At 41.8% G+C, this 26,876-nt stretch overlaps 1 protein-coding gene across 2 annotated transcripts in view; it reads right to left on the bottom strand.

Annotated features, from left to right (window-relative positions):
* Positions 1–26,876, bottom strand: part of LOC140199600 (myosin light chain kinase, smooth muscle-like) — a 356,925-nt gene that overhangs the window by 170,845 nt on the left and 159,204 nt on the right. For both annotated transcript variants that reach the window (XM_072261938.1, XM_072261940.1), the window contains exons 4-8: positions 26,054–26,096; positions 23,463–23,625; positions 6,185–6,350; positions 2,641–2,662; positions 1,516–2,471 (exon numbers count right to left, since the gene is read on the bottom strand). In XM_072261938.1, coding sequence (XP_072118039.1) covers positions 1,516–2,471; positions 2,641–2,662; positions 6,185–6,350; positions 23,463–23,625; positions 26,054–26,096 — 1,350 coding nt within the window. The remainder of the gene's footprint in view (positions 1–1,515; positions 2,472–2,640; positions 2,663–6,184; positions 6,351–23,462; positions 23,626–26,053; positions 26,097–26,876) is intronic.

Below are 26,876 nucleotides of genomic sequence, written 5' to 3'. Positions count from 1 at the left end.
GGGAAGGCGGCAGGGAGAGTGAGAAGGGGGCAGGGAGAGGGGAGTGGGAAGGGAGAGGGAGACGGGAGTGGGAAGGGGGAGGGAGACGGGAGTGGGAAGGAGTCAGGGAGAAGGGAGTGGGAAGGGGGCAGGGAGAGGGGAGTGGGAACGGGGCAGGGAGAAGGGAGTGGGAAGGGGAGGGAGAGGGGAGTGGGCAGGGAGAGTGGGAAGGGGGCAGGGAGAGTGGGAAGGGGGCAGGGAGAGGGGAGTGGGAAGGGGGCAGGGAGAGAGGAATGGGAAGGGGGAGGGAGAGGGGAGTGGGAAGGGAGAGGGAGACGGGAGTGGGAAGGGGGAGGGAGACGGGAGTGGGAAGGAGTCAGGGAGAGGGGAGTGGGAAGGGGGCAGGGAGAGGGGAGTGGGAACGGGGCAGGGAGAAGGGAGTGGGAAGGGGAGGGAGAGGGGAGTGGGAAGGGGAGGGAGAGGGGAGTGGGCAGGGAGAGTGGGAAGGGAGCAGGGAGAGTGGGAAGGGGGCAGGGAGAGGGGAGTGGAAAGGAGGAGGGAGAGGGGAATGGGAAGGGGGCAGGGAGAGGGGAATGGGGGGGAAGAGGAAAGTACCAGAGAGACACTCTGTAATGATCAATAAACCAATTATTTGCAATCAAGTGACCTTACCTGTTGCCTCAGGGCTGGCTGTGTCTACACCCATACCACCCCCTGCCCACTTCCCTGACCTGTGCTCCACACCCCACCCATGGTGCTCCACCCTCACCGTTCCCAGCACCTTTTGCTTCTGCCAGAATTACAAACGTGCTCTCTGCTCCACTTTGACAAATATAGTATTGTGCAAAAGTCTTAGGCACCCTAGCTAAAGATATCTATCCAAGACTATTTCACAGTACTGTATTTTCCTGTACATAAATATGATGCCAAAGGTAGCTTTAAATAACAGCCAATAGGCCAATGGTTAAATTTATCTGCATGGCTATTGCCCTGAAGATTGTACAAGAAGATAGTATGCATCCCATTTGTCCAACAGGCCACACATGATAGAAATATACAATATCTGAGAGTTTAAAAATCGTGTTTGTATGTGAACATCACTGAAAATAAGTGTGTAACACATTGGGTACCATGGCAACATAGTGGTTAGTGTGAGGCTGTTATGCCTTGGGGTGTTCTGGAGTTCAGAGTTCAATTAAGGCGCCATTCTGTAAAAAGTCTCTGTACGTCCTCCCTGTGTAATGCTTGCGTTTTTCTTCAGGGTCTCAGGATCTTCCACCCCTCCCCACCCCCACCACAGTCTAAATGTGCATTGAGTAGGTTAATTGGTCATTGTAAATTGTCCCATAGGGTTAATCTTGTTTGCCGAGGGCTGCTTGGGGGGCATGGCTCAAGGGGCTGGGAGGGCCTACTCTGCATTGATAGCAAATTTAATTAATTAATTAATTTTAATTCCGGACTTGGCAAAATTAAAGAAAACTATCCTTTCTTATTTGCCAAGATAGGCCACAGAAATACATTCATTAATTCACTTACTTTTGCATCTGAACTTCAATTCTTCACCCTCTAGTGTTGTCTGGCTTTGAGGACAAATAAGGAAGTCCGGGGGTGATTCTCTAATTAGTGATTTTCGGTCTGTGATCTTCTTGTTTTCCTCCTGTTGGGAAGGTTTGCCAGTCCCTCTTTGTGAATGCTGCATGGTTCTGCAACCCTCTACGTTGATCTGTGAAACAGCGGTCTTACATTCTTCTATCTGCCTTCCTGGAACATCTTTTGTCTTGGCGACGGGCTGCTCCTCTATCATGCACGATTGAAGCAATGTACTGCTCTTGGATTTCTGGTGACTTTGAGCCGCTGTAAAACTTTCAGACTTCTGCTGGGTGGGCCCTGTTATGGTCCATTTAGCTTTCTGTTGGGTGGGAGTTGTTGAGACACTTTGGGGCATCTGTTCTTTGGATACTGTTGTAATGCTTTTGGACATTTGCTCATTAGGTGTTGTTATAAGACTGTAGGATGACTGTTGTTTAGTTGTTGTGATAATTTGGGACATGTGTTGTTCAGGGGTTGTTCTCAGGCTCTGGGAGGTCTGACATTTGGACACTATTTTACTGTTTTGGGATGGTTGTGCTTTAGGGGTTATAGTAGTGCTCTGGGCTTTCTGTTCAATGGAAAATTTCTTTCTTTCTTCTTGCGGTTCCTGAAGTGTTAGGCTATTTATTGCTTTTTGGTGCAGCTTGGCATATTTGTCTTCTGCGTTTGGCTCTGGGTGAGACTTGTTTTCCTGCTTTATGTCCATCCTCTCTTCAGTCTTAAGGTTCTGCTTCTCCTTCTCAAAAACTCCTGTTGTGCTTTTTGCCACTTTTAAGCTTTCATTAGGTAAAACAGTGACTTTGTTCACCATCTTTTGCACCTGGATGCCATTTGAAGTTGTGCATTTAGATTCCAGAATTTCAAATATCTCAGCTCCATTGCTTCTTGGATGGACTGATGCACTATTAATCGAAACAAAGTGTTGTTACTTCGTTGTTGTATTTCTTCCCCCTCAGAGTAAAACATTATTTCTTTAATAAATGCTAAGCATTATGAGAGACTTTGACATGTACAATTATTCAAACACATCTTGAACTTGTAATAGTTTTTTTTCCTCTAGAATATACTTACGGTTTAGCTTCTGAGTCTTTACCTGAAAAGAAAATAATGGAAATTAACTTGGACATTATTTTATTGAAGCAAAATGTCTGCCTGCTTCATTATGAGGTTCATGTATAAATACACATTCTGAAGCAGAGAAGAAAAACAATTCTCCTAACATAGTTAGACGCATTTTTTTTTCTCTAGCAGTGCAAATATCTATGGGAAAATTGTAGTCACAAGGCTCTTGTTTTCTTATCCAGCTCTTGCAGTTTGGGAGATGTGGCCATGTATGGTTCTTTCTCTAAAATGTGAGTTACTTGGAAAAACGTGGAAGATCTGATTACAAAATGAAGCTCATTATAGATAAAACAGGCATACCTATCTGAAGGAAATTGGCTGAGAAAGACTGGAGATCCATCCTCCTTTCAGTTAACTGCATCAGTTCAAATAGGTGGATAAATAAATTCATAATTTCAAAACAAAACTGGCTTTTGATTTTAGTCTAAAGACAGTAGCTGTGCCTGCCACAACTATACTTATTGGTATGTTAAATAAAACCTGAATCTAACCGTATAACTACTAGAAAGATTAGTATATCATGCTGTCATGAGTAAGGAGGGTTTAATCTTTAGAGCTGAAATAATGTCAGAGTTTTGTGGACTGGACCTGCAGCTGATATTTCTATTGCAATGTCTGAGGTATACTGGAAAATCTTGATAAGTAAAGATTAAAATGCATGGCAGAGCAAGTACCAAAGAAAGTTGCAGTATTTGGTCAATAGAACAGCAGCTGTAAGTTTAAAAAGAATCAGCCTTCTCAAGAATGCAGGATGATTTCCAAGAGAAACAACTGAGGGATTTAAAAAAAAAAACAAAAGTACTGGAAGTCTGGAAAAAAAAACAGAAAATCCTGGAAACAGGCAGCAGATCAGGCAGTATCAATGAAAGGAATAACTGAATTTATGCTTCACATCAAAGACCATAATCATCTCTACTTCTTTTTCCACAGATACTGCCTGACCTGCTGAATTTTCAGTGCTTATGTGAAATTGAAGGAATTGTGATCAAAAAGACCACAGTAGGATATAGAATAGCATATGGAAATGAGAGTGTTTCTTCACCAGCATCAAGATGAAACAAAAACAAAGCTAGAGACTTCAATTTTCTCTTTAGGAGAACTTAGAACTGTCTCTCAGAAAGCAGTTAGGTGAAAAGATTGCAAGAGAAGGCAGGGCTTGAGGGAGAAGATGATGGTTGTTAATATTACTCTTCTTTTCAATTGAAATGTATTTGCCAACTCTCACAGTGAGCTTCAAACAAAATAAAGAGCAAATTCATAGCTGGCTGAGCTCAGGTCAATCATAATAATGCATGCAGAAAGATTTCTCTGATTATAATCAAGCACATATTTAAATCTACCATTTAATTGTATATATACATGGATTTGTAGAACATCTTGTAATTTTAAAATTTCAGTCTTAGAAATTAACAACTTGGTGCAACTATTTGGTGGAGCTGGTTTTGGCTTCCACTGTCCAATGAAGTTAATCTAAACTTGCCCAATTTGTCCTCAAATACCATTCTTGGAATCAATCTTGTGACCATTTCATTAAAATGTTTGATTGCCATTTGATTTTCCAGATGTTTAGCTATTGCCTCCTCAAAAATAAATTCTAGAATTTCCTCAATACCACATATTAGCCATGCTGACTGAAAACTTTCTGCTTTCTATCTCTCTCCACAACTAGGATTATATATTAACTATGAGAATCGCTGCAGATGCTGGAAATCCACACAAAATGCTGGACAGTCAGGTGATATAGATTTGGAGTTTTAGGTTGCTTTGGGATGCTAGCTAATTGAGGGAATGTCGGTAGATTACAACCAATGTATCTATTATGACCTGGGGAAGGAGATCCTAGGATAGAAGCTTTGGAGAGGGTGCAGAAGAGGTTCACCAGGTTGTTGTAGAGAGTACAAACTGTCAGGTGAGAAGGGCAAATTTGAATTGTCTTTTCTGGAGAGTCATTGGCTGAGGGAAGAGCTAATAAAAGCTTATAACATTGTGAGAAGTATAGATAAGGTTGATATCCTTTTCCCAGGAGGAAATCTCAAATACTAGAAGGCATACTTTTAAGGTGAGAGGGGTAAAATTTAAGGAGATTTACAAAGCAAGTTTTCTTCTTCAAAGAGAGTGATTGATACCAGGGATAATGGTGGAAGCAAACCTGATAGCAACATTCAAGAGGTTTTCAGACAGGAACATGAACAGTTAGGAGACGAGGAATATAGCCCATATACAGGCAGTTGGGAATCATTTGGACTGGCACCACTGTCAGCACAGACATGATAGAAACATAGAAACATAGAAAATAGGTGCAGGAGTAGGCCATTTGGCCCTTCGAGCCTGCACCGCCATTCATTATGATCATGGCTGATCATCCAACTCAGAACCCCGCCCCAGCCTTCCCTCCATACCCCCTGACCCCTGTAGCCACAAGGGCCATATCTAACTCACAAGGGCCATATCTAACTCTAAAAAAATGGAGATTGGCAAAGATGATGGAACAATGATGGGAAGAATGGTCTGCTGTATGCTATGGTGTCTGATGTTCTATGGTGGACTTATTGACCTTTAGTCCCACTGACTTAACAAGAACTTTCTCTGATTTATAGAGAATAATCTAGACCACCGATTATTATTTCTAGGGCAGAAACCATCTACTATTTCAGAATGTGTGTTGAAATTGCAAGAAATGAGGACAAGCATTTCTGGATGACTGACTCAAAATGTACACTAGGCAGGAACAAAAGAGTTAGCATGGAGCTTTTTATTTCAGGGCACATGCAGTCCAGTAAAGCGCAAATGTATATTTATATCTTTTTGTTGTTCACTTGGTCCAGGTCATATTAGTGCACATCAGGAATAAGAAAGTCTACTTTCCTTCTCCTATCCTTCTTCTTTAACCTTTTACTATTTCCACCTATCACCTCCCAGCTTCTCACTTCGTCCAGCTCACCCCCACTTACCTACCTTTCCCTTCACCTGGCAGCTTCCCCTCCCCCACCCACGTATTCTGGCTTCTTCCCTCTTCCTTTCCAGTTCTGATGAAAGGTCACAGCCTGAAACGTCGACTCTTCATTCCTTTCATAAATGATGCCTGACCTGCTGAATTTTTGAGCATTTTCTATGTGTTCCTCTGGCTTTCCAGCATCTGCAACATCTCTTGTTTATGTTAAGGTTAAGAAAGCTTAAGGTTTCAAAATTCAAAATTAAAGGAAAAAAAAATTCTCTGAATTGGTTCCAGATGTGAAATGCAGTTACAATGTAAGCCTTAATATCCAAGTCTTAATGAAGTTATTTAACAATGATTTAAGGTATGATAGAAATATTAAAGTCAGAGGAAACAATTCATTATTTATTTCAAGGCATTTAGCAATTTCAAATTTATAAATATAGGTGGTCTTTCCAATTGAAACATCAATGCTTAAGATACATGATAGATTTCAAAATTGAAGCATGACAACTCAGGAAAACAATATTTTGAAAAATAGCCTGAAAATATTCCTACTTTGAACTACGAGCTCAATAGTGGCCATTGCTTTCCCCGAACTATTTATCACTAAACACGTGTAGTTCCCAGCATCCTCTGCCTGTGCAGCGCAGATCTCCAAAAAGTGAATCCCAGACTTCTCAAACATGTTGTAATGGTCACTGTGTTGCAGCTCCACATTATTCTAGGGAAAACAAAAAACAAAAGAAGTGTATTTTCACATTAACCAAATAATTACTTCATCTATTTTAAGGTATTTAACATCTATTTAATAGCACTATTATCCCAGAGTTACCCTCACACTGTTCAAAGTTGGGATTACTTCAACATGTCTTAATTTAACCAAATTTAACCCTTATCAGCTTTTTAATCCTTCTACTCCATGGTCATTTACTTGACTACAGGGTTGCCTGGAGCTCTGTCGCATACTCCGTGGATATTTTTAACTTCCTATCTTCTTTCATGATCTTAAATAGCCAAGACTACAATACACACAATGTAAAGACATTACAGAAATAATCTGAATGTATCTTCTGAGAAAATGTTCAATCATGAGAATCGGACTGATATCAGAAGTTAGAAGTTATTAGGTTTATTTTGTCATGGCACAGGAGGTGGTCATTCAGTTATCAAGACTACGTGGGACCTTCAGACCCTGCCACAGGTAGGGCATCTTGTGCAAGGCGGGTTGGTGGTTGAGTGGGTAGTGAGGGAGCTACTGCAGTCAATTTGCTCATCGCCAGTCTGCACAGAGGTTGGATCTGCTGTGGGGCCCTTTGTTAAGATCATGGCTTGCATCACATGGCTGATGTAAGATGGAACTGAATTTCTATGGGTGGCCAAATCTGAGAAGGGATTTTCATAACCCGTACTGATTGACAGTCAAAGACTTTATTCAGGTCAGAAGAGCCCAAATATAATGACTGATAACACTTCCTGCATTTCTCTTGGTGGACTTGTGATAAACATATTTATTGAGCCTCCAAATGATGGAATCTACTCCGTAATTCAGATAATTATTGGTGGTTGAGGAGACTTTCCTCACACAGTAGAGAGACACTTTTGTGGATACTGGAGTTGCATTTGTCACTGTGATCATGGCTATGATGTCTCTGAGGCTCCTTCTCTTCCCAGATACAAGAGACAAGGATGTGAATTGGTGACTGAAGCTCCTCTCTGCCAGGTTTTAGAAATCCAGCAGGGAGACAGTCTACATGAAGCACTGTTGATTTTCTGCGGAACTATTTTGGCTTCATCACAGTCTGGGCTGGTTGAGATAGCCTGTGGAATTAAATCAAAGAGACCCAGGTCAAGGATTGAGTTACAGATGAGGAGTTCTTTGAAGTATTCCTTCTAAGAAATACTTCAAAGGCACTGATTGCTTTCTTATTTATCTTTGTATGTTCTTGGCTTTATAATTAGGCTGCAGACAGACTTGTGTGTGCTGATGTCATGGCCATTAGCCTACTGTTGGATCTCAGCACTCTTTCATCTATCGTCTCTTCATCGGGTATTGCTTCCCAAGAAAGAACACTTTTCATTTCTAGTAGCACTTGCACTCGAAGGTCATTCTCATCAAACCAGTCTTGGTGTTTTGTGGTGGAGAAACCAAAGGCTTCTTCACAAATGTTCATTGTGACAGACACCCTGGCGGCTGCTGCTTGGGGTGGGCACACCGTCAGGGGGGAGCTATCCTTGTGGGATGGTAGGAGACGATCAACATGGTTCTTCTTGTAGATCGGTGCCTGTCATTCCAACAGATGAAGATACCTGCCACGTGGGGGCACAAGCGCGGCATCGGGCTGCACAGATGGAGCAGGCATGTATCGATGGGGCAGCACAGTGGTTAGCACAACGCTTTATAGTACCCGCAACCCAGGCTCAATTCCTGCCGCTTTCGGGAAGGAGTTTGTATGTTGTCCTCATGAGTGCATGGATTCCTCCGGTTTCCTCCACAGTCCAAAGACGTCCTGGTTGGTGGGTTAATTGGTCATTGTAAATTCTCCCGTGATTGGGCTAGGATTAAAATTGGGTGGTTGCTGGGCGGCATAACTTGAAGGGCCAGAAGGGCCTACTCCATGTATCTCAATAAATAAATAAGAAATATAGCTGCAAATTTATTGACTCTTTCACTATTCCTACAATGCTTCCCCTTGTTCCATTTGCTTCTTACCGTGGTTCCCCTCAACCAGCATCCGCCAAGCCGCACCCCTGCCCCACGCCCAGCATACTTGCAGTGAGAATTACATTTCTTTTCCTCCCAGGAATGAAGACGGGGGGGAGTGAGCAGGGACCAATTTGGGTGGATGAGATATGGGTGAGAGTGGACAGCAGAGTGCCTGAGAAGAACAAGCGAAGGAATGCCCTGAAGTGAAGGGTGCCAGCCAGAGCAAAGAGTGATTACAATGGAGAAGAAGAGTTTGAGGGGTGTTGGGAGGATAATGAAGGAACAGGGAGGCGTTAAGGTGAGGGCAGCAAGTGGGAAAGGAAACTGAACCAGAGCCCACCCATTTGGACTGGTTCTTAATCACGTGTGTTAATGTCCTCACAGCACAGCTCAATCTCCTGCCTTCTCAGGCTTCAGTCTCAGACTGCATCAAGCTTTGCTCTTTCAAGTCTGTGTGGCGGTTAGTGTGCAATGCGCACCTGCATTACAAGAAGTTATATAGAGACACCTTCAACTCTATGTAGTTTGGGACCTGGAAAGTCAGCACCACCGCGGGCAATCCCAACAGTGACAGATCGAGAGGCCACCCTACAATCATCATTCAGAAACTCAGAAGTCTTGTTCTCAATATCGCTCGGAGTAAGATGGCAGGAGAAGACCAACTCACAGGACAAGGTGACTGGTACACCCCTGCCGGGAAGGGCAAACAAGAATAGGAATACTGCCTTAATGGGATGGTTTTACCATCAAGAATACGCCTGTTCGGCATTTCAGCGATACTCCCTGTGGGGCAAGTGAGTATCTCCTGATTATCCAGCTCACTCTAACACAAAGCTAGCATGCTATCATCAGTACAGAGCTGCAACGTTGGAAACTGCGAATGGAGCCAAGAACTTCTGACTTTGAAAAATCTGCCCCGTATTCCACAGCAAGACAAACTGACCCTCCCAGTGGACTTCAAAAGCAGACTCAGAAAAGACACAATATTCTGGCAAGTCATACTTGGCAAAGAGGGAGAAGATAATTTAACACAGATTCTCATGGAGACTTCTCCTAACAAAATTATCTGTACACCCATTTTGTTATACTAACACCTTGCTTCACCAGACAAGTGAGCAAAACATCCATGAACACGGACAATGACAACCAGTAAATTATGTCACTGTTCAAGCAAGAGAACACATGGATCTGTTAACAGCATTGGCACAACTAACAGAAATAGATCCTTGTCTTGTTGCATAGATGAATTGCAAGTCTTGCTTGTTAATGAAGTATTGGAGTATCATGAGCAGCTTTGGGCCATTTAACCTAGAAAGAATGTGCTGACCCTGGAGAGGGTTCAAAGAGGTTCGCACAAAGGATTCCAGGATTGAACGCCTTATAATATGAAGAGCGTTTGATGGTTCTGGGCCTGAATTCACTGGAATTCGGAACAATGAGGAGTGACCTTACTGACACATATCGAATATTAAAAGTCCTTAACAGAGTGGATGTGGAGATGATGTTTCCTATAGTGGGAGAGTCTAGGACCAGACAACACGGCTTCAGAGTAGAGGGGGCATCCTTTTAGAAATGAGGAGGAATTCACTTAGCCAGAGAGTGGCGAGTCTGTGGAATTTGTTGCCATGGGCAGCTGTGGTGGCCAAGTCTTTAAGTACATTTAAGAGAGAGGTTGATAGATTCTTGATTGGTCAGGCCATGAAGAGATATGGGGAGAAGGCAGGAGATTGGGGCTGAGAGGAAAAGTGGGATTAGCCATGATGAAATGGCGGAGCCACGGTGGGTCAAGTGGCCTAATTCTACCCAGATATCTTATGGACTTATGAACATGATCTACAGTTTTCTCTCTAACCTGAAGTACTCCAGGTTAAGTAAGTCTTGAAACATGTTTATTACAGATGTGAAAACAAAAAACGCACAATAGAGTTCCTCTCTGTAGAAAATATGCCATCTGTTAACTCTGTACAGCTGGGATTCCAACATCCAGCTAAATATACAATGTGAAAATAAAGTTTTACACAGGCATTAAAACAAGCATTGTATATAATTAAATAGTTAATCAGCCTTGTGCTTTGGTTTCACATTAAAAAAGCATAATAGGGATTAGTTTGGTTGGCCACTGAAAACAGGAGTAATAATCCCAATGCACAATTATGCCACGCCTGCTGGTTTTAATACAGATCTCATCCAGCTGCCGTTTTACGTGTTTCACATGACTGCCATCTGCAGCCTGCATTAACCATTAAGTTATCACCTCAGTTTTCCATTTATGTAAGTGGCCAGCAGTGTTTAAGTACAACCAGCAGGACTTGAGGTCTGTCTGCACCATATAAAATGGAACTGGCAGACATTTGGGAACTATTATTTAGGAAATTTGAAGAATGGCACAATATGGGAGACAGCAGGCTCTGTGCTTTACTGGCAGTGCATTAAAGAGCTTTCTGCAGGCTGAGATGAGTCAAGAGAAGGCCAAGAGGCTCTCCAGGCCTACAGAGTGAAGGATGAGTCAGTACTTGAGGAGATACCATAGCTGTGCCTCAAAGACATGGATGTAGTACTACAGGAAATTCAATGACCTCGAGACTGGACACAATCTGTGCACTCACTGTCAACATCTCACCAGCCCAGCTCCAACACTGGTCTCAAATGCTGCCCAATCCCTAGAAACCAAATGTACAAGACGATAAGAGGCATAGATCGAGCGGACAGTCAGAGACATTTACCCAAGGCAACAATGGCTAAAACCAGGGGGCATAATTTTAAGGTGACTGGAAGAAAGTATGGGGGGGGGAGGTTGTTGTCAGGTACGTTTTGTTTACACAAAGGAGATGGGTGCATGAAACACCCCTACAGGGGTGGTGGCACAGGCAAATATATTGGGGACATTTAAGGGACTCTTAGATAGGCACATAGATGATAGAAAAACAGAGGGAGGACCGGCTGGTAGCACGATGACATCAACACCGGACTCTGGAATGGAGGTTCCCGGGTTCGAATCCAGTCAGGGCCGCTCCCGAGTACGCTTTCCATCCATGCCAGGTTGAGCGTCGAAATTGCAACTCGACCTTGTAAAATAAAGGGAGAAATACTGCAAAATGTCTGTGTGAGGAGTGGCACGCCACACAGTCTCTCTCTCTCTCTCTCTCTCGCTCCACGCCTTGTAAAGGCATGAAAAAAGACATCGTCCCGTCAGCATCGTACACGCACATACGCACGCACACGCCAAAAAAAAAGGAAAAGCAGAGGGAGGGAGGAGTTAGACTGATTTCAGAGTAGGTTAAAAGGTCAGCATGACAGCATGGGCTGAAGGGCCTGTACTGTGCTGTAATGTTCTATGTTCTAATAATATCTTCATCCTATGGCAATTATAGAATAATATAGCAGTGAAGCAGACCCACTGAATCCTACCTAGTGTTCCTTGGCAAGGGAAAATGACATGTAGTTGCTGCTCTTTTAACAGTGTTATTAATGCAACAGTGAATGGCAAACTACCAGACATTAACTCTCTCCAGCAGAAAGATTTATGGTGCCCAGAACTGGCATTGCTGGCCGCGTCCTTTCCTGGGTCTGCTGTTTTGTTGAACAGATTAACTTTTGTACAGATCACTGATACTGTGCCCTGTGCACCTTTGGTTACTATGCTCTCTCCCCCCCCCCCCCACCCACCCCCCACCATCCATTTCAGAAGCTGGCTCTGCTCTTCTGCACTCTATTCATCAGACTAAGAACGCTTCCTGCTGCAGTCATTTCAGGGAGCGATTGACGTGTAGAAGGTTTTAAATCAAGACAAAGTCTGTCAGCACCAGAATACCATTCCCGGTAGAATTCTGCCGCTCTAATGAATTTCAGAACAAATCCTTGAAGAATCCTAACAACCGCCAGCTAAAATCAATAAGAAGCCAACTTGCAATCATGAACGATCCCCTTAAACAGAACTGATAAAGAGTTTCTCTTGTTACTGGAATTCTGCAGACAGTCAAGCATAAAGCACAGTTTCAGTGGGAATGTTGCATTTCAGTTTAATTAGGCTGCGACTGATATCATGATCTGTCAACTCTGTAAACTTCCAGTAGCCATCAACTCTACAGATTTTACTGTGCACACCAATAAAGCAGGTGACAGAATTAGCATCAAAAAACACCCTCTTACACATGGTACTCCACAATGGAACCAATCAGACATCTGCAACATCTTAAAAACCAGCCCTCATTTCTCCTCCAAAATGAAGTACTTTACCGAGGCAATCAAATTTAAAATGAACCAGCACTATTCATTTAAACAGGCATGTCTGCTTGGGTTAGAACATCTGTATAGCAGAGGTGAAAAGGAAAGATAGACTTGGTTAGCAACCATGACTTTCTATCACGGTTGGTTAAGTGGGAAGGAACGTGTAGCAGAATGCTCAAAGTTTATTTTATATTAACAAAGTGTGAATTTAAAAAGTCCCTCCAAGAATGTTACATGAAATGACCAACTATAATGACCTGGTCTGTTCTGTAAGATAGCCACTGGAAACTTCAGATCAATATATCAATGAATCTCAGGGATTCTTTGGCTTAGGGCTAGGTTACTGGGTGCATTTAAGGCAGAGGTTGATAGGTTCTTGATTAGGGTGTGAAAGGATATGGGGAGAAGGCAGGAGAATGGAGTTGAGAAGAAAATGATGAAGTGGTGGAGTAGACTCGATAGACTGAACAGCCCAATTCTTCTCCTTTTTCTTATGGTCTTTAAAATCACAATCTACTGTTGGACTGAGTTACAGTCTTTGGTCAATAATGTAGATCACCTTGATCCAGATCCTAGGTTGGTTAAAAATTGCTGTCCTAGCTTTTCACTTGAGTCATTGCTGACATTAAATCTTGAGCCTCTCTGGACTTCTTCCAGTTCAAAGATGTGTGTTTAAATTTGAGCAATATTTATAAAGTTACACAGTATTTTTCCCAAAAGGGAGGATCCATTTTTTAAAAAAGTGTTCCCCACTCTCCATTATCCATTATCTTTTAAATATCATCAAAATCTTTATAATAGTCTGGAATTCAATGGGCATTCCCTGACCCGAGATTCCATACTCCCGTTCATGTCAGCAACAATGAGCAGTAATTGTAAATATCAACACTATGCAGCATTTTAAGAAAGTGCCCTTGGCTCCAGTTTTAACGCTGCGTGGGCTTTGATCTGAGAGGAATAAGGGAAATAGAACCTACTACAGAAAAAATGAGACCCAGGCCATATCACTTCTCAAGCCTCATTTAAATTTCCCTTCAAGGTTTCTCACCCAATTTGCTGATTTACCGAGAGACCCACTGATATTTAGCACACACTTTTCTGCAGACTTAGAAGTCCGCACAGAGTAGAAAGATAACTCTTAGTTTAGTTTGCATTCCCCTTTGGCTGATTTATTCTTGGATTAATGGAGGAATTAACTGTGAATAATGAATCACACTTAAAACCCAAAATATTCTGGCTCCCTGAAAGTGCTTCTGGAAAAAGTAAGATGGGAAAATATGTCAAGGGCTCCATAAATACATTGGCTCAGATCTTTAGAGTGATTGCTGAGATTGTCAGCTTCACAAGCATCACCCCCATATCTTGGATCCACTGCAGGAACACCAATAAAAACAGCAATAGTGAATGGAGCTTTCTTCCACCGGATATGTCTGCAGTCCTTTCTCTGCAGCCCAAAATTCAGAACAATCCCTCCCCCACCCCAACCCCCTCAAGTAGATTCTTCACCACCAATCACAAAGACACAAGATGCCAACTCCCAAACACTATCACCTCTTTCTCCTCTCACAGCAGCCACTTGGTTTGATCCCATTCAGAATCCTGTCACGTTTGATATAATTTTCTGGGTTTTGACTGCCCCCAACAAGTAGGGTGATGGTGAGAAACTGTCTTGAAACACAGTAGTCCTTCACTTTGGCCATGCTGTTCCTCAAGGAATTCCAGGAGTCAGACCCAGTAATCTAAACAATCTCCCCACCATCTCAAATAAACTCTTCCCATATATTTCCAGATCAGGAGGGGAACATACAGGTTCCGACCTTGACCTTAGCTACGGGTCGGGAGCCTGAGAGGTACTGTCCCAGGTGAACAACTGCAGGCACACAACGCAACTAGTGTGTCCTCATGGTGGAGGGAATAAGTGTTCAGTACTTGGTCAGAGTACCAATCAAATGGGCTGAATGTTTTCAAAGTCTTGAACATTATTGGAGTTGTACTCACACAAGCAAGTGCAGAGTGTTCTGCCACACTCCAAACTATGCCTTGCAAATGGTGGGAAAGTACTGGGATGTCTGCTGGTGAGTTACTCACAACAGGATGCCCAGACTCTGACCCACTGTTTGTAAGTCGTTATCTATCCCTTTGCAGTTTACAAACGATAAGGGTTATTATATAATTACATTAAAATATAACTAGTTTCTGTCCCTTGTAGTCTCCAATAGAACCTGCCTCCTCCGCCACATTTGCAGACTCCAGACTGAGTGAGAATTCAACCCTGTTTCACTTTTAATTCTCTTCTCCTTTGTCTTGTGTCATTGACAAATTTACTGAGTGTGGCCTGGAGCCACAAGTCATGAATAGAGATCAGACTAAGCAAAGGCCCAATACTAAACCCTAGGAAATGCCATTATTCACCTTCCTCCTGTCCAAAAAACAACCATTCACTATAACTCATGCATTCTATCAACCTCAGTGAAATACTAGTTGCAGAGCTCATCAGAAGCCTTCTGAAAATCCACAAACTGCATAATCCTCATCGTCTCTCATTTAAAAATGTAATCATATTGATCAAACACTGTTTGCCCTTGGCAGTATAACAAGCAACAATGATTCTGGCTATGGAAGGTTCTGGAATGTAGAGTTTTCTTTGATTTGAGATTATGAACACTCTAGTTGGCCAGCCTTTCATTAATTCTTCTCTGTTTATTATTCTGCAGATTTATTGAGTATGCGCACAAGAAAATGGATCTCAGAAAATGTATATGGTGACACAAACAGTACTACTTTGATAATAAATTTACTTTGGATAATGATCTTACTAAAGTTTTCAGAACCTTGTAGGGAATGAATAAAACCCATAAAAGTTTATCTTAAAATGTCAAAACATCAGAAACCAAATTAAAACTTGGCACAAACACAAGGAATTCTGCAGATGCTGGAAATTCAAGCAACATATATCAAAGTTGCTGGTGAACGCAGCAGGCCAGGCAGCATCTGTAGGAAGAGGTACAGTCGGCGTTTCGGGCCGAGACCCTTCGTCAGGACTAACTGAAGGAAGGGATAGTAAGAGATTTGAAAGTGGGAGGGGGAGGGGGAGATCCGAAATGATAGAAGACAGGAGGGGGAGGGATGCAGCCAAGAGCTGGACAGGTGATTGGTGAAAGGGATATGAGAGGATCATGGGACAGGAGGTCCAGGGAGAAGGAAAAGGGGGAGGGGGGAAAACCCAGAAGATGGGCAAGGGATATAGTCAGAGGGACAGAGGGAGAAGGGAAAACTTGGCACATCAATTAATACACTAAATTGGATAGAACTTGTGTATTATTGTTACAAGGGGTGGTTACTAGGCTGGGTTTGACCTGGGGTTGATATGGTGAAGTTGCCCATCTTCCGGAGAGGCTTCGACCAGGTGGACCCAAGCACAGAGGAGACTGGGGACAAGGATGGAGTTGAACAAAGAATCTTTCTTGTGGATTGGTTTGTAGAGAATACTTTATACTTTATTGTCGCCAAACAATTGATACTAGAATGTACAATCATCATAGCGATATTTGACTCTGCGTCTCCCGCTCCCTGGACTACAAATTGATGGTAAATATTAAAAATTTAAATTATAAATCATAAATAGAAAATAGAAAAATGGAAAGTAAGGTAGTGCAAAGGGTATGGCCCAGATCCGGGTCAGGATCCGTTCAGCAGTCTTATCACAGTTGGAAAGAAGCTGTTCCTAAATCTGGCCATACGAGTCTTCAAGCTCCTGAGCCTTCCCCCGGAGGGAAGAGGGACAAAAAGTGTGTTGGCTGGGTGGGTCGTGTCCTTGATTATCCTAGCAGCACTGCTCCGACAGTGTGCGGTGTAAAGTGAGTCCAAGGACGGAAGATTGGTTTGTGTGATGTGCTGCGCTGTGTTCACGATCTTCTGCAGCTTCTTCCGGTCTTGGACAGGACAACTTCCATATCAGGTTGTGATGCACCCTAGAAGAATGCTTTATATGGTGTGTCGATAAAAATTAGTGAGGGTTTTAGGGGACAGGCCAAATTTCTTTAGTTTTCTCAGGAAGTAAAGGCGCTGGTGGGCCTTCTTGGCAGTGGACTCTGCTTGGCTGGACCAAGTCAGGTCATTTGTGATATTGACCCCGAGGAACTTAAAGCTTTTGACCTGTTTCACTTGCGCACCACCGAAGTAAATTGGGTTGTGTGGTTCGCTACTCCTTCTGAAATCAACAACCAATTCCTTCATCTTGCTGACGTTGAGGGATAGGTTATTGTCTTCACACCATGCCACCAGGTTCTTAATTTCCTCTCTGTACTCAAACTCATCATTACCCGAGATTACCCGAGATAATTGTGGTGTCATCAGCAAACTTATATATTGAGTTTGATGGAAACTTGGCTACACAATCATGGGTGTACGGTGAGTACAGCAGGCTAGGCTAGAACACAGGCTAGGACTCGAGAAATGTCAAAATGACTCATTTCACACATGGTAAGGTAAACTCAAGACTGAGCAAAGACAAACAGGCAACTTAAATAGGGAGACAAAACAAGGCACAGGTGCACTGAAAACTAAAATAATATCAGAGGAAAATAAGCAACTAATAGGCAGAGGTGGCAATGTATTAGAGTCTAGAAGACTCTGGTGCCCCCTGGTGATCAGACTGATGTATAACAATTATTCAGTGAAAAGGAAATCAATTCCATCCATGTATGAATAGTGGCTAAAGTAACTTCAGGAATGCAAGTAATCTGCACAGTAGGATTGTTAAAGGGAACTAAACTTTCCCTCTACCACAACTGACAAAGCCTTTGCTTATTTCTTGTCTATTTTCCACACTTATGCTCTCACACCATCTCCTGTGGGATATCAGTCAAATCCAGACAAATGGGACTGGTTCAGAGAGAAATTGTTGATCATCACGGATGACTTGGGTTGAAGGGTCTGTTCCATGCTTTACAAATCCATGTCCCTATAGGCCCAGTGAATACCTCTCCACCAACACATTAATTTGCCTAGCTGAACCTAAAGAGAGAACATAGGGAGTTAGATAGAAAGCTAAAAAGCAGTAGTAATCTCTCAATTTCTGCCTGTGCTACGTGCCATTGAGGGTGAGAATCGGATGGTTCAGCAGATGAATGTGTGGCCGAGAAATTGGTGCAGGGGGCAGGGTTTTAGATATCTGGATCACTGGGATCTCTTCTGTGGAAGCTATGACCTGTACAAACGGGATGGGTTACACCTGAAACCGAGGGGACCAATATTCTCACGGACAGGTTTGCTAGAGCTGTTGGGGAGGGTTTAAACTAATTTGGCAGGTAGTTGGGAACTGGAGTGATAATACCGAGGATGGGGCAAGTGGTATACAAGTAGATGCAGTGTATACCGTGACTCTGAAGAAGGCCAAGCAGAAGACAGGCCAAAATTGCAGTCAGTTAGCCTGACTTCAGTGATTGGGAAAATGTTAGAGTCCATTATTAAGGATGAGATTACAGGGTATTTGGAGGCACATAATAGAAAAAAGGCCAAAGTCAGCATGGTTTCCTTAAAGGGAAATCCTGCTCGACAAAGGTGTTGGAATTCTTTGAGGAAATAACAGGCAGGATAGACAAAGGAGAGTCAGTGGATGTTGTTTACTTGGATTCTCAGGAGGCATTTGACAAAGAGCCACTCAAGAGGCTGCTTAGCTAGATAACAGCCCATGGTATTATAGGAAAGATATGAGCATGGATAGATTAGCTTCCTTGCAGGAGGCAAAGACTGGGAATAAAGGGAGCCTTTTCTAGTTGGTTGCCAGTGACTAGTGGCGTTCTGCAGGGGTCATAAGAACATAAGAAACAGGAGCAGGAGTAGGCCATCCGGCCCATCGAGCCTGCCCCGCCATTCAATAAGATCGTGGCTGATCTGTTCGTAAACTTAGCTACAACTACCTGCCTTTTCCCCATAACCCTTAATTCCCTTACTATGTAAAAATCTATCTAACTGTATCTTAAATATATTTAGTGAAGAAGCCTCAACTGCTTCCCTGGGCAGAGAATTCCACAGATTCACCACTCTCTGGGAAAAACAGTTTCTCCTCATCTCCATCCTAAATCTTCTCCCCTGAATCATGAGGCAATGTCCCCTAGTTCTAGTCTCACCTACCAATGGAAACAACTTTCCTACTTCTATCTTATCTATCCCTTTCAAAATTTTGTATGTTTCTATAAGATCCCCTCTCATTCTACTATATTCCAGAGAGTATAGTCCCAGGCGACTCAATCTCTCCTCATAGTCTTTGCCTCATCCCTGGAATCAACCTGGTGAACCTCCTCTGCACTGCCTCCAAAGCCAGTATATCCTTCCTCAAATATGGAGACCAGAACTGCACACAGCACCCCAGGTGCGGCCTCACCAGTACCCTGTATAGTTGCAGCATGATCTCCCTGCTGTTGAATTCAATCCCTCAAGCAATGAAGGCCAACATTCCGTTCGCCTTCTTAATAACCTGTTGTACTTGCAAGCCAACTTTTTGTGACTCATGAACAAGCCCTCCCAAGTCCCTCTGCACAACAGCACGCTGCAATCTTTCACCATTTAAATAATAATCCACTTTTCTATTATTCCTTCCAAAGTGGATGATCTCGCATTTACCAAAGTTGTATTCCATCTGCCAGACCTTGGCCCACTCACTTAACCTATCTATATCCCTCTGCAGACTCTCCACATCCTCTGTACAATTTACTTTTCCACTCAGTTTAGTGTCATCAGCAAATTTTGCTACATCACACTCAGTCCTCTCTTCTAAATCATTAATGTAAATGGTAAACAGCTGCGGGTCCAGCACTGACCCCTGCGGCACCCCACTCACCACTGACTGCCAACCGGAGAAACACCCATTTATACCAACTCACTGCCTTCTATCGGTTAACCAATCCACTATCCATGCCAATACACTTCCTCCAACTCCATGCATCCATATCTTATTTATAAGTCTCTTGTGCGGCACCTTATCGAAAGCCTTCTGGAAATCCAAGTAGACGACATCCACCTGTTCCCCTCTATCCACTGCACTCATTATGTCCTCAATGAACTCCAGTTAGTTTGTCAAACAGGACCTGCCCTTTCTGAATCCATCTGTCTAATGGAACCATTCCTTTCTAAATGTTTCGCTATTTCTTCCTTAATGACGGCTTCAAGCATTTTCCCGACTACAGAAGTTAAGCTAACTGGCCTATAGTCTTTTGCCTACATCCTTTTTTAAAGAGTGGCATGACATTTGCTGTCTTCCAGTCCGCTGGGACCTTCCCAGAGTTTTGGTAAATGATTACCAACATGTCTACTACAACCTCCGCCAATTCCCTCAGCACCCTGGGATGTATCCCTTCAGGACCAGGGGACTTACCTACCTTCAGGCCCTCTAGTTTGCTTATCACTATCTCTTTAGTATCGAGGTCCTCACCTCCCATTTCATCCATAACATCATTCTTTGGCATATTAGGTGTGTCCTCCAGCGTGAAGACCAACACAAAATAGTCATTCAATGCCTCGGCCATTTCCTTCTCACCCAATATCAATTTCCCCTTCTCGTCTTCCAAGGGACCTACGTTGACCTTAGCCATCCTCTTCCGCTTTATATATTTATAAAAATTTTTGCTATGTTTTTATATTTTGTGCTAATTTACTTTCATACTCTATCTTCCCTTTCCATATTTCTTGTTTAGTTGTCCTTTGTTGCTTTTTAAAGTTTTCCCAATCTTCCAGTCTCCCATTACTCTTTGGGACTTTGTACACATGAGCTTTTAATTTGATACTATATTTTATTTTCTTAGTTATCCAAGGCTGGCTGTCCCCACACTTACTGTCCTTACTTTTGACTGGAATATACTTCTGTTGAGCATTGTGAAAAATCTCTTTGAAAGTATTCCACTGTTCCTCAACTGTCCTACCAAATAGCCTGTGCTCCCAATCCACATTACCCAACCCCTCCCTCATCTTGTTGTAGTCTCCCTTGTTTAAGCATAACACACTGGCTTTAGATCTATTTCATCCTCCATCTGTATGTGAAATTCAATCATATTATGATCACTCTTTCCAAGAGGACCCCTGACTACAAGATCGTTAATCTTACCTGTCTCATTGCACAGGACTATATCTAAGATAGCATTTTCCCTTGGAGGTTCACTAACATGCTGCTCAAGAAAGCCATCACGGATGCATTCTATGAAGTCCTCCTCAAGACTTCCTTGACCAACCTGATTCACCCAATCTATGTGGAAGTTAAAATCCCCCATGACAACTGCCGTTGCCTCCTTACAAGCCTCAGTTATTTCTTGGTTAATCGCCTTAAGCAGTGTTGTGACCACTTTCTTCCATGTTGTATGTCAATGATCTGGATAATGGAATTAACAGCTTTGTAACCAGACTTGTGGAGGAGCAGGTAGTACAATTGTGAAGAAAACACAGTAGTGTTTGTACCTCCTGAGGAGTTTGTGGAGATTCGGCATGACATCTAAAACTCTGACCAGCCTCTATAGATGAGTATTGGAGAGTATATTGTCTGGTTGCATTGCAGCCTGGTATGGAAACACCAATGCCCTTGAACGGAAAATTAAATGAAAAGTAGTGGATTTGGCCCAGTCCATCACGGGGAAAGCCCTCCCAACCACTGAGCACATCTACATGAAACGTTGTAGCAGAAAAGCAGCATCCATCATTAGGGACCCCCACCACCCAGGACATGCTCTCTTCTCATTGCTACCATCAGAAAAAAGGTACAGGAGACTCAATGCTCACACCATCAGTTTCATAAGAAGTTACTGTCCCTCAACCATCAGGCCTTTGAATCAAAGGGGATAATGTCAGTCAACTTCACTTGCCTTATCATTGATATGTTCCCACAACCTATGGGCTCATGTTCAAGGACTCTTCATCTCATGTTCTGGATATTTTGTACTTATTTATTTATTATTATTACTCCTCTCTTATTTGCACAGTTTGTTGTCTTCTCCGCTCTGGTTGACTGCCCTAGCTGGGCAGCCTTTCATTGATTCAGTTATGGTTATTATTTTATAGATATGTTGAGTATGCCCACAAGGAAATGAATCTCAGCATTGTGTGGTGACACATACGTACCTTGATAACAAATTTACTTTTGAACTTTTTTGGAAGCAGGATGTCTGCAGGACGAAGAAAGATTGGAGAATTGGGCAAAGAAGGCATGGATGGAATACAGAGTAGGGAAGTGTATGGTAATGCACTTTGGTGGCGGGAATAAAGGCATAGACTATTTTATAAACAAGCAGAAAGTTCAAAAATCAGAGTTGCAAAGGGACTTGGGAGCCCTTGAGCAGGATTCCCTGAAGGTCAATTTGTAGGTTGAGTCCGTGTTATGGAAAACCATACTTGGAGTACTGTGTGCAGTTTTGGTCACCTGCCTACAGGAAAAATGTAAATAAGGTTGAAAGAGTACGGGGAAAATTTACAAGGATGTTTATGGGTCTAGAGGGTCTGAGTTATATGGAAAGATTGAATAGGTTAGGACTGTATTCCTTGGAATGTAGAAGATTAAGAGGAGTTTTGATAGAGGTATGCAAAATTTTGGGGGTATAGATAGGGTTAATGCAAGCAGGTTTTTTCCACTGAGGTTGGGTAGGACTACAACTAGAGTTTGGGTTATGGGTGAAAGGTGAAAAGTTTAAGGGAACATGAGGGGAAATTTCTTCACTCGGAGGGTTGTCAGAGTGTAGAATGAACTGTCAGTGCAAGTGATGCACGTGAGCTTAGTTTCAAGTTTAAGAGAAGTTTGGATAGGTACATGGATTCTAGGGCTATAGTCCCGGTGTAGGTCAATGGGAATAGGCAGTGTAAATGGCTTAGCATGGAGTAGATGGGCCAAAGGGCCTGTTTCTGTGCTGTACTTTTCTATGGCTCCAATAAACCAACTGTTTGGAATCAAATGACCTCAGTGCTGGGTGTGTCTGCACTCGAGCCACCACCCGCCCCGGCACACTTTCTCTGCCACCTGTCTCACACCCTCCTGGATTACTCGTCATTCCCAACATCCTTTGCTCTTGCCAGATTTACAAACTCACTCTCCAGTCCACATTGACAATTACAGTACTCTGCGAAAGTCTTAGACACGCTAACTATATATAATATGCCTAAGACTTTAGCACAGTCCTGTATTTTCCACTCCTTGCCAACTTCTCCACAACTAAAAGTTGTTTTCTCACTTTTTCATTTCTGATGAAGAGTCTCAAACAGAAACATTAACACTGCCTCTTCTTGCAGAGATTATGCCTGGCTTGCTCAGTGTTTGCCACTTTCCCCCTTGTTATATCAGCAGTGGTTAGATTGAACAGAAATACCATATAATTCTTCAAAAATATATTTCACATTTTATTTCATAAGGATGTACACTACTGTGCAAAAGTCTTAGACACATGTAAATAAAATCTGTAAAATGAAGGTGCTTTCAAAAATAAAGAGATGAAAAGTCTCTAAATATCAAAAAAAATTACGCTAAAGAGCAGTAAACATTAAAAGGGCTGTACCAATGGGCCAAATGGCCTAATTCTGCTCATATATATTAAGGTCTTAAAAAATAAATCATATCAATATTTGGTATGATCACCCTTTGCCTTTAAAACTGCATCAATTCTCTCAGGGACACTGACACTCAGTTTTATAAGAAAACTCGGCTGGTAAGTTATTCTAAGCACCTTGGAGAACTTGCCACAGTTCTTCTGCAGACTTTGGCTGTCTCACTTGTCTCACTGTCTCTTTGGGTAATCCCAGACAGCCTCAATGATGTTGAGAGTCAGGGCTTTATGGAAGCCATATTAAAAAAATCAAGAGTGCCGAAGACTTTTGGACAGTACTATATTCTTAATGTTCAATATTTTAGGAGACACAAAAACCTTGGTTTACCTTCAGCCAGGTTACTTGAGGTTGAGGCCGTCCTGTTATCTTACAGGAGAATTTGCCATTCTGCCCTTCATTGACAATCTGTCGTGTTGGTTTCGTGACAAATTTTGGAGGGCTTTCACCCCAGATACTGGGCCTGTTTTCAATTGATGGTGCAGAATATCGACTGCAAATAAAATACTTGCAATACTTTAAACTTTTACAAACAAAATTGTAGCAAGGCAAACAAGTAATTTGATATGACCAAGTTCCAACTTAAAAAAAAACTTTTGAGAGGATGTAAATGTCATTTGGATTAATATAGTTAATATTTAGTTTCAACATTCTGTTATGAATTAGCAAAAATGAATTGTGATGCATTAATTTGAATTTATTTCCTGGCTTGACCATAACCAATTATCGAAGTTCCAATGGAAATGTAGCAAGCTTATAAATTTGTAGTTTCATCAACCACAGTAGTCCCATCAACCACAGTAGTCTCATTAAAACTCTATTCAATGGTGTAAGCAGCAATTGTAAAACTTAAATAAAAACAGCTTTTAGTAGAACCTATAATTAAATATACCTCACAAGATTACCTGAAACAGCTCGTTAAACTGGGAATACCATAAAAATGGCTGAAGTACTGTTGGAATCTGCATTACCTTCAATTTCCCTCACAGTCCTGGCAGGAGCACTCCCAATAATATCTCCCACTTAAACCACTGTGTCATGTTAACTTGCTGCCGTTTCAAAGGTCCAAACAGCAGCTTTGCAGAATCTAATTTTGAAAATACTAATGCTACATTACTATTAATAGATTAGCAAACTCCACATGCTGTAAAACTCCAAGAGGACCACAACCTTGTCGTAGGGTTTGGAGGCTTGTGTGCCTCAATAACCCAGGCAGCTATGTTGGCTGGAGACAGGGCCTTGTGTTATGGCTCTTGGTAGGGTTAATGCCAAACAGGCCAGACTAAGAGTGGTCCACTGGTCCTCCAGGTCTGGGGGGGTCAGCTCAGGGCTAACAACCCTGACTGATCAAAAATTTGTTGCAGAAACAGCAATGAAGAATCCTATATAGCTGTGTGCATCGGTATGGACAGACAGAGATGAAAGATCTTCATTGCTGCCCTAAATGCCAGTGGTGTAATGGGTAGGATGTTAAGTTAACATGCTGTAAAGATGGACTTAATCAGCATTAATAATTTTAACAATTGGCTTCATCTTTAACATAAAAATTTGAAATACTACAAATTTGGTTTGCCTTTATTTTCTTAAAAAAGCTATTTACTTCTATAATTAGAGATAAAACTATTTCCGAAATAGCTATGAGTAATGAATAAACAAATTACTGGTCAAAGAGTCAATGTAAATCTGAATAATCTGAACAAAACAATGGAGAAACTCCACAATTCAGGCAGAATTCAGGTAGGGTCTCAGCTCGAAACGTCGACTCTTTATTTCCCTGCATAGGTGCTGCCTGACCTGCTGAGTTCCTACAGCATTTTGTGTGTTGCTCCAGATTTCCAGCACCTGCAGTCTCTTATGTCTCCACTTCGAAAAGAAAAAGAATGAATGGAGGAAAGAAAGAATTAGTAAAGGTCATAGTGACAGATATAAAGTGCAACATGAAGAACTTAATTCTGTTTTAATTACATTGAAGCAGAGGCAGGACAATAGAAGATGAAAACTGACTTGAAATAGAATATGATTACAGGGCAGTAAACAGAGTATTATTTTCTCTCAAATATTCACAAGGGCAGACATAATCAGCTTATTTTCCTCAAAAGCGAATTAACCACAGAAGATATAACAAATGCAAGTTATATAATTAGACTGCAAGGCCATAAATCACCAGAATGGGGGAATACGGTCACAAACCTTAAAGGAACTTAAGTGCTGACAATCATTGTGAAGGCATTACTAAACACTGGAGATGTAATAACAGATGGAGACAAACCACTTGGGTGCAAGTATTCAGGAAGTCTGACTCATTCAATACATTTTAGACCAATGGAAAATATGGAGATTGGTTATCAAATGTAAATTTGCACCTTAATGTAATTGACAAATGTAATTGGGACCTGCTAATCTAAGCACAGAAGAGGAAAATCTTTTTTGATCGATATCTTTGATTTCCTGGACATGTTTTAAAAAATGCTAATGCCACATTAGTACTTGTAAATTAACAAATATCACATGCAGTAAAGATGGTGACAGGAATGTTAGCAATTTGCATAATTTTTGGTATGAAAAATGAAATATTAACATTGGTTGTCTTTATATTATAAAACTGTACTTCCCAAATGCCCTTGGCAAAGCTTCATGTAATTAACTTAGCTTTAAATTGTGAAGATTCAGGGTAAGTACTTGGAAATTATTAAGAAATTAGCAGAAAAGCATAAAACATCAGTTAATAGTCAAATATGTCAAATTTTAAGGTTACCTTTATCAGGGTGTACTGGGGAATCACGTTAAAGCCATTACCAATTTGTCTCTGGATATTTTGAGGTCCCACCCATCTCACTCCTGTCAAGTGGGAGATCCCCAGATCAATCCCCAATCTTCAACTTTCTTCAATATTAATTGGCAGTGCATTAATAATCATATACCTGGAGATGCTGGAAGACCATCCGGATTTCCTGCCGGTTTCCTCTGTTAAAAAGAAAGTATCATTTATAAAGAAGAAGTCTTGACATTAAGATTTTCAAAGCTTGATCGTAGTCTACTGTAAAAAAAAATCAATTAAAAATGAAGAAAATTACGCATTTAAGATTTGAAACATTAGATCTTCAACAATCAATTGCCCTCAGTTGCAAAATAAATTGGATGCTAGGAGCTGTGTTCAACTGGAACCTCATTCACTTTTTTCCCCTGAGTGTTAAGGACCGTGGAGGTGGAAGCAGCAGTTTAAATATTAAATATCAGTTCGGGCATGACAGTCCTGGCTGCAGGAGTTCAGTTCATAAATCACACCTGTGCAAAATTATCATCTGTGATGACAAACACTGATAAACCCCAGAAGCAAAATAGAGAGAACTTGACGACATTACAGGAAGCTTATTATAAAGATTCTGCACAGATTTCTCTCTTCGTTACTTTTTACCCCCTGCTAGTACTTAAGCTATGACAGAAATGCATGCAAGTGACTACGCATTGTTTCTTGCGTCATAACTTGCACCAAGAAATTAGAATTGGCCCACCTGAGGCAATTGGAAGAGAAAAGCCGCAAGGACTGTGTCAAAGGTTTAAAGGTACAAAGAAAATTTATTATCAAAGTATGTACATGTTCAAAAGTTCAAAGTACATATGTTACTATATACTACCCTGAGATTCATTTTCTTGTAGGCATTCATAGTAAATACAAAGGAACACAAGAGAATCAATGAAGAACTGTGGACAACAAAGATGGACAACCAATGGGCAAAAGAAAAC

Source organism: Mobula birostris, chromosome 6 (assembly GCF_030028105.1).
Source record: "Mobula birostris isolate sMobBir1 chromosome 6, sMobBir1.hap1, whole genome shotgun sequence".
NCBI classification, from domain to species: domain Eukaryota; kingdom Metazoa; phylum Chordata; class Chondrichthyes; order Myliobatiformes; family Myliobatidae; genus Mobula; species Mobula birostris.
The sequence above is the reverse complement of the archived record's forward strand: the minus strand, read 5'-3'. Positions and strand labels throughout refer to the sequence as shown.